General features: G+C 40.1%; 1 protein-coding gene and 1 pseudogene across 1 annotated transcript; both read right to left on the reverse strand.

Annotated features, from left to right (window-relative positions):
• LOC138847838 (protein LYRIC pseudogene) overlaps nt 1-16,089 on the reverse strand; it is a 408,551-nt pseudogene that overhangs the window by 309,834 nt on the left and 82,628 nt on the right.
• On the reverse strand, nt 2,033-6,701 carry LOC100340969 (zinc finger protein 84-like). The gene is made up of 2 exons (XM_070067651.1): nt 6,555-6,701; nt 2,033-5,380 (listed from the first exon to the last, which is right to left on the reverse strand). The coding sequence occupies exons 1-2, from the start codon at nt 6,637-6,639 to the stop codon at nt 3,591-3,593; spliced, it is 1,875 nt and encodes a 624-aa protein (XP_069923752.1). The 5' UTR covers nt 6,640-6,701; the 3' UTR covers nt 2,033-3,590.

Below are 16,089 nucleotides of genomic sequence, written 5' to 3' on the forward strand. Positions count from 1 at the left end.
CCAACAACAGATGCTGGTGAGGATGTGGGGAAAGAGGGGCACTAACCCACTGTTGGTGGGAATGCAAACTGGTCAAGCCACTATGGAAGTCAGTCTGGAGATTCCTCAGAAACCTGAAGATAACCCTACCATTCAACCCAGCCATCCCACTCCTTGGAACTTATCCAAAGAAATTAAATTGGCAAACAAAAAAACTATCTACACCTTAATATTTATTGCATCTCAATTCACAATAGCTAAGACCTGGAACCAACCCAAATGCCCATCAACAGTAGACTGGATAAAGAAATTATGGGACAGGTACTCTATAGAATACTATACAACAGTCAAAAACAGTGAAATCCAGTCATTTGCAACAAAATGGAGGAATCTGGAAAACATCATGCTGAGTGAAATAAGCCAATCCCAAAGGGACAAATATCATATGTTCTCCCTTATCGGTGACAACTGAGCACCTAAAAGGAAACCTGTTGAAGTGAAATGGACACTATGAGAAACAATGACTTGATCACCACTTGTCCTGACTTTCTAGGACATCTTACTACTTTATTACTTTTGGTATTTTTTTGTTGTACTGGATACCATTAGTTGAACTCCTTATTTAACACACAATTATTCTTAGGTGTTTAAGTTTAACAGAAGAGTGATCCCTGTTAAATATGAGTGGGAATAAGAGAGGAGAGGTACAGATTGGCACATGCTCAACTGGCCTTACCCCTAATGGTATAGTTAGAAACATGCCAGGGGATTCAAATTCAATCCCATCAAGGTGGCATGTACCAATGCCATCTCACTAGTCAAAATGATCACTTTTAGTTTATAATTGATCATAATGATAGGTCTAAGAGTCAAAGGCATCATATAAACAATAGGGTCTGCTAATACTGATAGAATTAAAAAGGAGGGAACCATAAAACATGGGAAGTAGGATACACAGCAGACTCAGAGAATGGTAGATGTCCTGCTAAACAGCACTCTGGCCTCTGAATCAGCCCTTAAGGCATTCAGATCTGGTTAAAAAGTCCATGAGAGTATTTCAGGCATGGAAAGCCAAGACACTGTGTCAAAAAAAAAAAAGTGACCTAAATGAAAGATCTCTGTGAGATCCCAGCAGAAAGTATGAGCCATCAAAGAAGGAGGTACCTTTCTCTGAAGGGAGGAGAGGACCTACAATTTGACTATGGCCTTGTCTAAAAAAGATCAGAGTTGGTGAACTCAAGAGGCTTCCATAGCCATGGTAGCTCATGACAAGATCCTCGGTTGATTACTGAAATCTATTTATGAGTGTCAACTGTTAAATCAACAGGAGTCACTGTGCACTTACTCCCCATGTAAGATCTCTTTCCTTAATGTGTTGTACTACGTGAATTAATGGCATAACTAGTACTCAAACAGTACTTTATACTTTGTGTTTCTCTGTGGGTGCAAACTGTTGAAATATTACTTAGTATATACTAAATTTATCTGTATATAAAGATAATTGAAAATGAATCTTGATGTGAATGGGATGGGAGAGGGAGTGGGAGGTTCGATTGTTGAAGGTGGGAGTGAGGTTATGTGGGGCAAAAGCCACTATAATCCAAAAGTTGTACTTTGGAAATGTATATTTATTAAATAAAAGTTTAAAAAAAGAAACCCCCATCTGAATTCTCTGATGTATGCTAAATTTGTGACAAACACTTTTTTAACACTATTAATATTTATAAGCTTTCTCCGTTACATGAGTCCCTGTTGGATAAGATGTGATTTCCAGCAGAAAATTTTGTCCTAATACTTAAATTATTTGAAGGGAAACTCTTCCACATTCAATATATTCATTCATTCATTCTCTCTCTCTCTCTCTCTCTCTCTCTCTCTCTCTCTCCCTTTCTACCTCTCTAACTCTTTCTTTCTATGACAGATAGAGTTAGAGAGAGTGACAGAGAAAAACATCTTTCTTACATTGGTTCTCCCCCAAATGGCTGCTACAGCTGAAACTATGTTGATCCAAAGCCAGGAGCCAGGTGCTTCCTCCTGGTCTCCCATGCTGGTGCAGGGGCCCAAGGACTTGAGCCATCCTTCACTGCCTTCCCGGGCCACAGCAGAGACCTGGACTGGAAGGAGTGACAGTACTAGAACCTGGTGCCCATATGAAATGCCAGTGCCACAGGGGGATGATTAACCAAATGAGCCACAGAGCCAACCCCTTATTATATTCTCAAAGTCTCTCCCCGTTCAAGTTAGATGATGGATTATGAGGTATGACCTATGACAAAAAGCTTTCCCACATTTATTTCATTCATAAGATCTCCACTTTGTGAATTCTGATGTTGTAAGCTGAGATTCTGGCAGAGCTTTCCAACACTCATTACATTCATAAGATTTCTCCCCCATGTGAATTCTCTGATTCTTATAGGGTATGACTTCTAAGTAAAGGCTTTTCCACAAGAATACTTTCAAAGGTTTTTTTTCCCTGTATGAATTTGATGATGTGCAATGTGGGCTAAGTTATGCTAAAAGACTTTGAGTCATTACATTCATAAGATTTTTTCCCAAGTGAATTCTGTTATGCTTGATGATGTATAATTGGCACCAAAGGCATATCCACACTTATTATAATCTTATTGTTCTCCCTTGATGGATTCTGTTATTTAATGAAAAGGAACTTGCACAAAAAGGCAATTGTGTGGAAAATTCCCTGTGTTAATTCTGTGATGTTTTATTAGTTGAAAATTATAACAAAAGGCTTTCTACCATCATTATCCATGACATTTCTCCCCATGTGAATTCTCTGATGCTTTGTGATGTTTGTCATATTAACAGAGGTTTCTGCACAGTCATTGCCATCATAAAGTTTCTCTCTTGTGACTTCTTTGATGTTCACTGAGTTCTGAATTGCATAGAAATTTGCAAAGAAAACTTTTCCACAATCATTACATTCATAAGGTTTCTCCTGTATGGCTTCTCTAATTATTTACAAGGCTTGACTTTTGGCCAAAGGCTTTTCCAAGTCATTGCATTCAGAAGGTTTATCCCCTGTGTGACTTTTCTGATGCCTTTTGAGGTTTGACTTATGGGTAAAGACTTTTCCAGTCTTTACATTCATCAGGTTTTTCCCCTGTGTGAATTCTCTGATGTGGGTGCTAGAGCTGACTTCCTCAGAAAGGCTTTCCCAGTCATTACATTCATAATCTTTCTACACTGTATGAGTTCTCTGATGACTTATGAGGCTTGATTTGTGACCAAATGGTTTCCCACAGTCATTGCATTCATAGGGTTTCTCCCCTGTGTTACTTCTCTGATGTAGGATGAGAGCTGACTTCTTCAGAAAGGCTTTTCCACAGTCATTGCATTCATAAGGTTTTCCCCCCATGTGAATTCTCTGATGATTTATGAGGTATGCCTTCTAGCCAAAGGCTTTTCCACACTCTGCATTCATAAGGTTTCTCTCCTGTGTGAATTTTCTGATGAGTTATGAGGTTTGGCTTCCGGACAAAGGCTTTACCACAGTCATTGCTTTCATAAGGTTTATTCCATCTGTGAATTCTCTGAAGTAGTATGAGATCTGTCTTCCACAAAAAGGCTTTTCCACAGTCATTACATTCATAAGGTTACTCCCCTGTGTGAATTCTCTGATGACTTATGAGGTGTGACTGCTGGCTAAAGGCTTTTCCACAGTCACTACATTCATAAGGTTTCTCCCCTGCGTGAATTCTCTGATGACTTATGAGGTGTGACTGCTGGCTAAAGGCTTTTCCACAGTCACTACATTCATAAGGTTTCTCCCCTGTGTGAATTCTCTGATGACTTATGAGGTTTGACTTCTGGCTAAAGGCTTTTCGACAGTCATTACATTCATACGGTTTCTCCCCTGTGTGAATTCTCTGATGATTTGTGAGGATTGACTTCTGGCTAAAGGATTTTCCACAGTCACTGCATTCATAAGGTTTCTCTCCTGTGTGAATTCTCTGGTGATTTATGTGGTGTGACTTCTGGCCAAATGCTTTTCCACAGTCATGGCACTCATAAGATTTATTTCCTCTGTGAATTCTCTGATGTAGTATGAGATCTGTCTTCCACATGAAGGCTTTGCCACACTCATTGCATTCATAAGGTTTCTCTGCTGTGTGAATTTTCTGATGAGTTATGAGGTTTGGCTTGTGGCCAAAGGCTTTACCACAGTCATTGCATTCATAAGGTTTTTCCCCTATGTGAATTCTCTGATGTAGGATGAGATCTGACTTCCACATAAAGGATTTTCCACAGTCATGACATTCATAAGGTTTCCCCCCTGTGTGAATTCTCTGATGATTTGTGAGGGTTGATTTATATCGAAAGGCTTTTCCACAGTCACTGCATTCATAAGGTTTCTCTCCTGTGTGAATTCTCTGATGAGTTATGAGGTTCAGCTTCCGGACAAAGGCTTTACCACAGTCATTGCATTCATAAGGTTTCTCTCCTGTGTGAATTCTCTGGTGATTTATGAGGTTTGGATTCCGGACAAAGCCTTTACCACAGTCATTGCATTCATAAGGTTTCTCTCCTGTGTGAATTCTCTGGTGATTTATGAGGTATGACTTCCGGCCAAAGGTTTTTCCACAGTCATTACATTCATAAGGTTTCTCTCCTGTGTGAATTCTCTGATGATTTATGAGATGTGACTTCTGGTAAGTGGCTTCTCCATGTTCATTAAACACATGAGAGTTTTCCACTATGTGAGTACCGTAATGAATTGCACGGCAGAATTTATAACTGAATGATTTTCCACAAGGCTTACATGCATAGGGTTTCTTCCCTATATGTGGTCTATGATTTATTTTAAGAGGTGATTGGTCAATGACAGGTTCCAAAGAACTAGTATATTCATAAACTTTCTCTCTTCTGGGACTTTGTTGATGCATACTGAGGTTAGAATTTTTATGGAAATCTTGTTCCATTTGAGTTGTCTTGCCAATAGTGGCAGTTGACTTATTACTTTCTACCATAAAATGCCTCTCATATTTACAAAATATATTTTTCCTTTTGAAGACGTTCCCTTTTCCAATTGGTTCAAATGCCTGTTGCACAGTCTGAATTTTGTGTTGTTGATTAAGAGCCTCACAGATCTGGAGAGCATTCCCAAGTACCTTAGTAGCATCAAATTTTTCTTCAGTTTCTAGTTGATCAGCCCCACAGTGGGGATGCACATTGTGACATATATTGTATTCTTCAGGTTTCATTTCTGAATAGATTCTCTTTTTGATACTCAGTTTTGGAATATGGTTTGAACTTAAATGAAGAGTTTTTCTTACTTCAATTATCTTGGGAGTTGATGTCTTATTGTTTTTCATAACATTCTGATTCAGATTTTTGTCCTGACATTCCGGGATTTTCCTAATCAGGTCATCCCTTTTCATGGCAACTGAAGTGAGAAAAAAAAACAGTGCTGTCAATAAATCAAATATAATTGTTTCTCCTGGCATACTCATGTAAAAGGAATGAAGTAACTTGTATTTAAGAGGGATAGAATTAACAAAATGAATACAAGTCACTGCTTGGAATGTCTGCATCCAAAAACAGTGCCAAGTTAAGCCCAGGCTACTCTGCTTCAAATACAGCTCTCTACTAATGTATACCAGGGGGCAGGAGATAATGGCTCTTGTGCTTGGGACCCTGTGATACATCAGATTGGAATAGTTGGAATGCCAGGATTTTGGCTTCAAATCAGTCAGACCTAACTGCTGCAGGTATCTCAGGAGGTAGCTTATAAGAAATCTCTTGCTCACTGTTTCTCCTCTCACTGACTTTCTGCCTTTCACAAAGGTGAAACAACTATATAAGATTTTAAAGATAGGACATATGTTTGGTAAAAATAATCACCTATTGCCAAGAAATCAATTTTTCCTTGTCCTATTCATTCCAGTTCATTTTTATAAAAATGTCTGTTTTGTACTTCTTGGATATTTCAAACATCAATATGGGAAACTTTTACTGGATCATTTTCTTGCAGGTGGAGAAGAGTTTAATGTGTCTGTATTCCAAGCAGGATCACATTTAAGGGACAAGATTTGCATCTGTGGTCGTCTCATGTTCTATCTCCCCAGGGAAACAGCATTTGTGGGATTTTTCTAATGAAAAACTGTTTTATCTGCACTCTATTACAGTTTCCCCATATTTCTAAGGCAACCTGATATCCTCAGCCTCTGAGAACTACAACAGTTACAGAAAGTCCCAACATACCACCTTCGGTATACATTCACAAGCAATTTAAAGAATTTGTTTCTGCAGACCAGAATCTGCTCAATTTCTTGAAAATTTATTTCTATCTCATTGTGAAGTTGTCATCCCTAGTGACCTCCTTTCATTTTTTACATAAACACTCCTCTGTGATAATATGCAATTCTGGAGATTTTGATCAGTTGCTGATTTACACATGAAACTTCATTTCCTTTGCCTTTACCAGAGATACTGATCTCCATAGATACTGTAGAATAACTGTGTCTGAAGACTTGGAAAAAATTAATAGAAAGAGCACCACTCAACATCTGCTGTAATGATTCTACTTTGGCCTCTCTTCCCATTATGTACACACTGACCTGGAAGGCTATGATGTAGGCATTCTTCCCCCATCCAGGGCTCTGCTCCTTGCTCCAACTTCAAGATCAAGTCAGGTTTGGTCATGCAGTGCCCTAGTAATGGAAATAATGTAACACTTTGTGAAATCACTATCTTGGGTTAGTTAAAGGTGAACAGTGGTCCAGGAGCTATGCAGCCAATTTTCCAATTTGAATTCCTTCTCAGATGGTATATAATTAGATTCTTCATGGACTCACATTCTATTCCTGTCCCTCATTTATAAAGTTTATAAATAGTGCTCACTTATTTGTCAAATAGTGGGAAAACATTACCACTGGGCATGTGATGAGTGTCACTCACCCAAGGAGAACAGGCTACTGTAGGTCTCCAGCATCACATCCCTGTACAGGATTTTCTGAGCTTGGTTCATGTTCTGCCATTCCTCCCAGGTAAAGTACACAGCCAGGTCTTCAAATGCTATCATCATCTGTGATAGAACACTCCCGGTCAACATGTCTACTGTGTCACATAACAAAAAATGGCAGTTGTACAACTTCTGCATGCATATGCAGAAGAAGGAAGGATGCCATTTCATTTGAGATTTGTTGAGCATTTGGACAGCCACACAGAAGCATTCAACAGGGGGTCAAACATACGGTATAAAGGCTGGGAAAAATGCCCAAGCTGGAGGGAAACAGGAATTTCTGTTCACAAAGGCCAGAATATGTCAAGGGCAATTGCACAGTAGGTTGAAAGGGGGACAACATTCACTCTGGAATGAGCAATGTTCAGAAGAATGTAGAAGTATTCAGGGAAAAAGACAAGAAACCATCAGGGAAGCTATGAAGAGATTGAACAGAGAAGAATTTCCAGGAAAACACCATGCACAGTCAATGCAATTATGGCAGAGGAAAAAAATATTTTAAAAGAGACATTAGGCATTTATCTTAGTGTTTATGAAGCCAGCTCAGATACCCCATCTCAGCATCAAATTTCCAAAGTTAGATTTCAGTGCCAGATCCAGTTTCCAGCTCCCTGCTAATGCATAACTGGGAAACAATGGTGGTGCCAACCAAGAGGGAGGCCTAGATTCCATTCCTGACTCTTGGCTTCAGTTGTGCCCCATTCCTGCTTGATATGATTATTTAGGCAGTGAATAAGTGCTTGGGAGCTCTCTAGCTTTCTCTCACTCCAACAACTTCTTTTTATATCAATCTCATAAATATTTTTAATAAGGGAGGAGATTCAAGAAAGAATAGGAAGCAGTTTTTGCTTTTTCTATAATTATTCTACTCAAACTTTTTTTATTTATTTATTTAATTGTACAGGCAGGGTGGACAGTGAGAGAGAGAGAGAGAGACAGAGAGAAAGGTCTTCCTTTGCCATTGGTTCACCCTCCAATGGCCACTGCGGCCAGTGCACTGCGCTGATCTGAAGTCAGGAGCCAGGTGCTTCCTCCTGGTCTCCCAGGTCTCTCTCTCTCTCTGCAAATGGGATCATCACAGAGTATCCAAACTTCCACATTTTTGCAAACTGGTCTTGTATAAAGTTCCGTAACCTGGAAAGAGTAGTGCAAGGCAGGCTACACAATGCAGGAAAACAGACATTTTAGTAGAAGATACACCATGAAACCCCAAAAATGCAACTGCCACATAGTGTAAATCAGCCTGCACACACCTCACAAAGATATCTCAGGAAATGCAGGGACATTTCAGTAGCAGTGTTAATGCACTCATCTTACAGACAGCTAAACAGTGACAGAGCTACAATCGACAGTCACCCATACAGGTTTCATCTCAAATGGCCTGAACACCCAGCTCCATCACATTGCCATCTTGGATGAAACAGACTTTCTTTCTTATTTTAAGAATTTTATTTATTTATTTGACAGGTAGAATTACAGACAGTGAGAGAGAGAGGCAGAGAGAAATGTCTTCCTTCCATTGGTTCACTCTCAAAATGGACACAATGCATGGAGCTGTGCTGATCTGAAGCCAGTAGTCAGGTGCTTCTTCCTGGGCTCCCACCCAGGTGCAGGAGCCCAAGCACCTGGGCCATCTTCTGCTGCTTTGCCAGGCCACAGCAGAGAGCTGGATACAAAGAACAGCAGCCGGGACTAGAAATGGTGTCCATATGGGATGCCGGCACCCCACACGGAGGATTAACCTACTTTAAAATCTCAACCTTATTCACCCTTTCTCCAGGTCCAGAACTGAGGATGTGGCATTGGTGTCCCTTCCTAGGCCAGCCAATATCTACAGGGTGCACCTAAATGACATAACTTAACACCTCAGATCTATGACTGTCACCTATGCCACCAAGAGACAGACACCTGTCCTGCTCTCCAAGGTTCCTTTCAACCTCACACTAACATCCACAGACACAGAAACCAACCACACAGTTCTTGAGCAATATGAGGAAAGCCCCAGAGTCAGGAATTCTGTGAAGATGGTGGGAGTGGTTGGAATGGCACATGCTGAGAAAGAGGCCAGAGGAGATTTCCCACGGTCCTGACCTGCTGCCATCATGGGCAGATGAGGCTAGATTCCCAGATACGAATGCATGCCTCCATTAGGAAGCAATGAAGATGATCCATATATCGGCTGGAGAATTAGCCTCCTTGGACATGGAGGGGATACATCAGAACTTGTCTAACCACAAGAGATACCCACATAATAATCAATTCCTCATTAATGCTTGACATATTTACAACTGAAAGAAACATAGTATAAGTGGAGAAATTCAAATGTGGAAAGAATTCTTGGGAATTGTATATAAATTTATCATAATTCAAATATGGTTCTAAAAACCTCACATTTTTCTTGTTTTTTTTTTTTTTATAATTTTATCTATTTGAAAGACAGAGTTACAGAGAGAGGTAGAGCAAGAGAGACATCTTCCATCTGCTAGTTTATTCCCCAAATGGCTGCAACAAACAGAGCTGAGTTAAGCAAAAGCCAGGAGCCAGGAGCTTATTCTGGGTCTCCCTTGCAGCTGCAGGGGCCCAAGGACTTGAGTCAACTTCTACTGATTTCCCAGGCCATAGCAGAGAGCTGAATCAAAAGTGGAGCAGCTATGACTCAAATCGGTCACATATGGGATGTCAGTGCTGCGGGCTAGGGCTTTAACTTACTGCACCAAAGCACTATTCCCCCCCCCCCCGCAATTATCATATATTCTTACAGATACTCAGGAAAAGACTTCTAGGACTCTTTTTAACTTAAAATATTCAAAGATACTAATGTTCCTGAACAACCCATTTTTAATACATTAAATGATGCTTGATCTTACCTACTACGACAATTTTTTGCCCATAAATACATCATATTTCACAGTGAGGAAACTTATTTGAATACATTTAGTGGATTAATATGGCTGGAAATCAGGGTGAGTGCCTTCTAAAACGTTCATGAATACTTGGAATTGCACTTCTTGGTAACTCTTTAACCAAAAATTCCTGAAATTAATCTATTTTTTTTTAAAATTTATTTAATGAATATAAATTTCCAAAGTACAGCTTATGGATTACAATGGCTCCCCCCCCCAATAACTTCCCTCCCACCCACAACCCTCAACTCTCCATTTAGTTAGTATTTAACAAAACACTATTTTTTGAGATCTGCACGTAATTTGTGGTTTCCCCCATGAATTAGGAAGAGAGACAGATATACAGGTGTGTGGACCTCCTGCTTTTACTCCTTTTCCTGTATAAATTAGAAGGGACATGAAATTATGATCAAGTTCTTGAGGATTTGAGTGGTAGTGTCATCAGGCACTGACTCTTGGCCCACAGCTGTTGGTCAATTATTTTTAAACATTTTTTTTGACAGATACAGTTAGACAGAGACAGAGAGAAAGGTCTTCCTTCCATTGGTTCACCCCCTAAATGGCTGCTATGGCCAGAGCTATGCCGATCCAAAGCCAAGAGCCAGGTGCTTCCTTCTGGTCTCCCATGTGGGTGCAGGGGCCCAAGCACTTGGGCCGACCTCCACTGCCTTCCAGGCCACAGCGGAGAGCTGCACTGGAAGAGGAGCAACTGGAACTAGAACCCGGCAAACATATGGGATGCTGGCACCGCAAGTGGAGGATTAACCAAGTGAGCCATGGTGCTGGCCCCCAATTTTTTCTATATGTAATGTATGAATTGTGCTGCTCAAATTTCTGTATCATCTCTGAGCTGGTAATTAACTTCCAATGACTTGATTCTGCAAATAGAAGGAGGTCAGTCTTCTTTATTTTTTGTTTTTAAATATTTACAGGATTTATTTATTTATCTGAGAGGAAGAGTTATAGATAGGGAGAAGCAGAGACAGAGACACCTTCCACCCACTGGTTCACTCCCAACTGGCCACAATGGCCAGAGCTGGGCTTGACCTGCTATATCACAGCAGCAATCTCAGTAAATCTTTTTAAAAATCTGAATAAGGTAAATGTAAAATACATAAATTATGTTGTCTGCATGTATACATTTCTGAAAAGTACATAATTTGATCCTATTGAAAACCTAAAATTTGTTTTTAAATTTTATAATGAAAAAGGATAAAAAAGATGTTCCATCTGATGTCTCTACAGCATAAGATATACATCAACTTTCTCAGGTTCTATATGCATTTATTAGCAAAGTTTCATAGGTGTACTCAGTAGAGTGGCTCCAATAATCTTAACCAGGGATTCAACTAAATTTAACAAGGAATTTTAGAAGAATTCCAAAATATGTATCAGAAGAAAAATAAATACTTTACTTGGTACATCTCATTTTAACTATAGTATTGTCTAAATTTCCAATTGTCAGATGTACTAAAAAATCCCAGACATAGCAGAGTTAGTCCAACATGATGAGGAATAAAATTAAGTTTTTAAGTTGCAACTTGGCTAGAGAAAATGAGAATTCACAGATCGCAGATTAAAATAACCAAGATGGCTCAATAAAAGAAAACTCAATGTCTTCTTACACTGACATTTATTACCTCAGATTTATTTAACAAAAAGGTGATTATTCCAGGTGTACCTCATTAGGTAACCCACTTTTACCTGCTACATCCAGTAAAAAAATATATCACCTCATAATAGATTACCAAACTCATACTGCTGTATGCCACCCACCATGTCTAATGTACCTTATATGTAATGTTAACATATCTGATGCATCTCAATAGATAAATGATGTGTCTTAACTATTACAAGTGTGGCAAATGTGTTTTGTTCAAAGTTTTTCCAAAAGCCTCTCAGTCTCAGTTTGCCTTCCCCTTGAAAAGACATCTGAGATATACATGGACTCCTCATTGACTTTGCCATCAAACAGAATTTTTGCAAAGAAATTAACCACAACCACCACTTATCAGGAACACAAGCATGCAACACATAGATGACAAGCTCCCTGAATGAGACAATTTGACACACTTCTCAAGCACATACAAGCCTAATCATCCTACTTGGGTTTTAGTACAATGCATATCTCATTTACAAAATTAATTGTCACTGATGCTACAAATCAGGCCAGCTTATATGGGCCTCCCTCCAATGAAAGGGGCTAAAATACATCAAAATAAACTCCAGGCACTGTCCTTGTGCTCTCAGTGACTTTTTCATTCTAGGGGCTCACAAACCTTCTAAATTCTTTAGATCACCTGTGATGATCATTAGTTCTCAAGGACTATGATGCAAGTAATTTCCCCTCTTGGAACCTTGTTATTAACTGTGCTGTATGAGAAATGAAGTCTACACACCTTGTGCTTACAATTCTCCAAACCATGTTGTCTGCTAGGACTTTGGCCATGAATATAGGACAGTAAAACTTGAGCATGGTTACTGAGGTCTCCTTAATAAAGGATGGACTGGGGCCGGCACTGTGGTGCAGTGGTGTAATCCTCCACCTGCAGTGCCAGCATCCCATATGTGCACTAGTTCTAGTCCCCACTGGTCCTCTTCCCAGCCAGCCCTCTGCAATAGCCTGGGAAAGCAGGAGAAGATGGCCTTGGGCCCCTGCACCTATCTGGGAGACCTGGAAGCTCCTGGCTCCTGGTCTAGGATCTGCCCATCTCCAGCTGTTGCATTCATTAGGGGAGTGAACCAGTGTATGGAAGACCTTTCTCTCTTTCTCTTCCTCTCACTGTCTGAATGGTAGCTGTCAAATAAATAAAACCTTAAAAAATATATGTAGGATGGACCAAAATGTGGCATACTCTACTTCAGCTCCAGTATCTACCGTCTATGTGAGTGTCTCAGGGTAACACAGTAGGTCACCCTCTAACAAACAAGAAAAGCTATTTAAGTTCAGAGGACACCATACTGCTGCCTGTTGACCTTATTACTGTTAGTCTGGATGCTTTCATCCATTGCAATCCAGAGACCCAATTTTCCCATAGATATTAACATCAGGAAACATGAAAATTTGGTAAGAAAAGCTTAAACTGAGAGTTATTATTAATAAGTATTTTAACAAACTTTCTTAGAACCCATCTAGTCCACACCTTGGACAATTGGAAGCTGCTGTACTTGGCCCACCCATAATCGAGATGCATTCTAATTCTTCTAACTGCAAGGAGAGTATCATAGACATTAATGCTCCAAACTGATCCAGTTCCCTGCAAATGTGTCTGGGAAAGCAGCACAGGATGACTCAAATTATTTGAGCTCCTGCTCCCATGTGAGAGACCTGGAAGAAGACCCTAGCTCCTGACATCAGTCTGGCCTAGCCACAGTCATTGCAGCCATTTGAGGAGTGAACAAATCAGAAGGAAGATCAATCTCTCCCTCTGTCACTTTATAGCACTGCCTTTCAAAGAGCTGAAAAACTTACAATGACTCATTATGTCATTAATTTAGTACATAATGCTGAGAAAATCAGAAGTATTTGTTAAAAATTGGTTACAATACACTAGATTTATAATTTTTGAATGTATCTTTCCAATGTATAATGTAGTCCTGTGCTAGTTTAGAGTATCAGAAATTTAAAATGTGCAAAGAATATAAAAATATTTATTGTGAGGCAGAGTTACAGATATAGAGATGAAGAGAAAGAGAGAGAGGTCTTCTACCCACAGGATCACCCCCCAGTGGCCAAAATGGCTGGAGCTGGGCCAATCTGAAGCCAGGTGTCAGAAGCCAGGAGTCAGCAGCTTCCTCCAGGTCACCCGTGTGGGTGCAGGGGCCCAAGCATTCATACTATATTCCACTGCTTTCCTAGGCCATTAGCAAAGAGCTGGATTGGAAGTGCAGAAGCAGGGACTCAAACTGGTGCCCACATGGAATCCTGGTGCTGCAGGTAGAGGCTTAATTCTACTATGACACAGTGTGGGCCAGTGACAGGTTTTAGGAAGATGTCTTTTATGTAGACTAGGCTACAATATTGTAAGGTAAGGTTTAGCTTTTATTTTCCACACATCAGTATTCATCTTTTAGCAATTATAAATATTGACTATCATATATATATATATATATATATAAGTAACTGCAGATTTTGTTATTCTAATTCTCTTCTTTTTAATGCCTGCTAATATGCCATCTTATGAAGCATTATATTGATGTTACCTGTACACAACCATCAGGCACTTCCACTGTAGAATGTGTTAATGTATATAGGTATTTTTGTTTGTGTGTACATGAATGCACAACTTTTGATGGAGTTAGTACTGAAAGTAATACTGTAAGAAATCCTACACTCATTTCAAAATTTCTGTCCTCCCCAGAGTTGGCTGTCTATCAGGCAGACCACAGGGCCCCTTTTGCTGTTATGGATTGAAATGTGCCTCCCTAAAACTCAAACATTGAAGTGCTAACCACCAATGTGACTCTATCTGAAGAAAGTGCTTTTAAGCAGGTCAAATGATATATATAACATCAGGAGAAAGGCTTCTGGAAAAATCAAGCCTATTAGGACCTTGATCTGATATTTTCAACCTCTGCAACTCTCAGATGTAAAATTCCACAATTTAAATCATATTCTCTGTGGTATTTTGTTAGCAAATTAATACATCCTCATTTCTGCCAGTGTTTTCTGCAGTCATCTGGAAGGTCCTCATGATTAGCAGAGAAATATAGAAACTAAAAACTATGATTTTAGATGACCAAGTATCTACTAACACAAAAAAGGATATCCCAGAAGCAACCTACTACCATTCCACAGGACCCAGAAAAAAACAAGAATGAATCAAGTTGCAGGGCAGTGAATAATGAAAAAAAGTGAATAATGAAAGATAACTGCGGCCGGTGCCGTGGCTCAATAGGCTAATCCTCCACCTTGCGGCACCGGCACACTGGGTTCTAGTCCCGGTTGGGGCACCTGATTCTGTCCCAGTTGCCCCTCTTCCAGGCCAGCTCTCTGCTATGGCCCAGGAGTGCAGTGGAGGATGGCCCAAGTGCTTGAGCCCTGCACCCACATGGGAGACCAGGGGAAGCACCTGGCTCCTGGCATTGGATCAGAGTGGTGCACCAGCCGCAGAAGCCATTGAGGGGTGAACCAACGAAAAAGCAAGACCTTTCTCTCTGTCTGTCTCTCTCTCACTGTCCACCCTGTCAAAAAAAAATTATGGGAGGGGGAAAGCCATTGTAATCCATTAACTGTACTTTGGAACTGAGATAAGCTTTAACAAAGGGAATGCAAATTTTACTTTTAATTTTTCTCATATTGCTTTTGAGGAACCTGTGATGGTCATAGTTGCATATGAGTTCTGTGTTCAGCATAAATGTAAATTTCTTTAACATAATAATAAGTATTAAGTCATGAGGAGTAGATGAGTTTACCCAGGCACTACACATATTTGTAAAGTATGAGGACAAGCACTGCAATGGTAAACACCTGAGCAATATCCACATCTAATTTTAGGCAGAAGAAATGGCAAATGAACTGAAACAGAGTAATTGAAATGATAGAGAAAAGCCAAGGAGATGAGAGGTGATGAATGGTGGGAGTGCAGTGTTTGAGGAGGGAGCTAAGAAATGTGTGCTGCCTTCCAAACCACTTTGTTCTCAATCTCTTTACTCCACTTCATGTTATATTTTTTAAAGATTTATTTATTTGAAAGTTGGAGTTATGCAGAGAGAAATAGGGAGGGAGGTCTTCTATCTGCTGGGTCACTCCCCAAATGGCTGCAACAGCTAGGGCTGCACAGATCCAATACTGGAATCCAGGAGCTTCCTCCAGGTCCTCCATATGGGTGCAGGGACCCAAGCACTTGGGCCATCTTCCACTGCTTTCCCAGCCCATAGCAGAGAGTTGAACAGCCAGGACTCGAACCAGCACCCATGTGGGATGCCAGTACTGTAGGCAGCAATTTTACCCACTACATCACAGTGCCGGCCCCTCTGCTTCACTTTCATAATGCAACTTATTCTTAAGGAAACTATATTTTACATTTTCCTGTTAGCATATTGTCATATTAACTCCTAAGAGAGAAGTGGCCTGTATTCTGTGCTTAGAAGAGGATTTGGTGCATAGTAGAACTTCAGTGAAGTGCTACGTGAATGATGTGCACTCAGTAAATGAGGTATTTAAAGCATACATTGCATGTAACCAACACAGATATCACTAATGACCTTGGGAAGACCAATTTGAGA

This window comes from Oryctolagus cuniculus (genome assembly GCF_964237555.1).
Source record: "Oryctolagus cuniculus chromosome 17 unlocalized genomic scaffold, mOryCun1.1 SUPER_17_unloc_1, whole genome shotgun sequence".
Lineage (NCBI taxonomy): Eukaryota > Metazoa > Chordata > Mammalia > Lagomorpha > Leporidae > Oryctolagus > Oryctolagus cuniculus.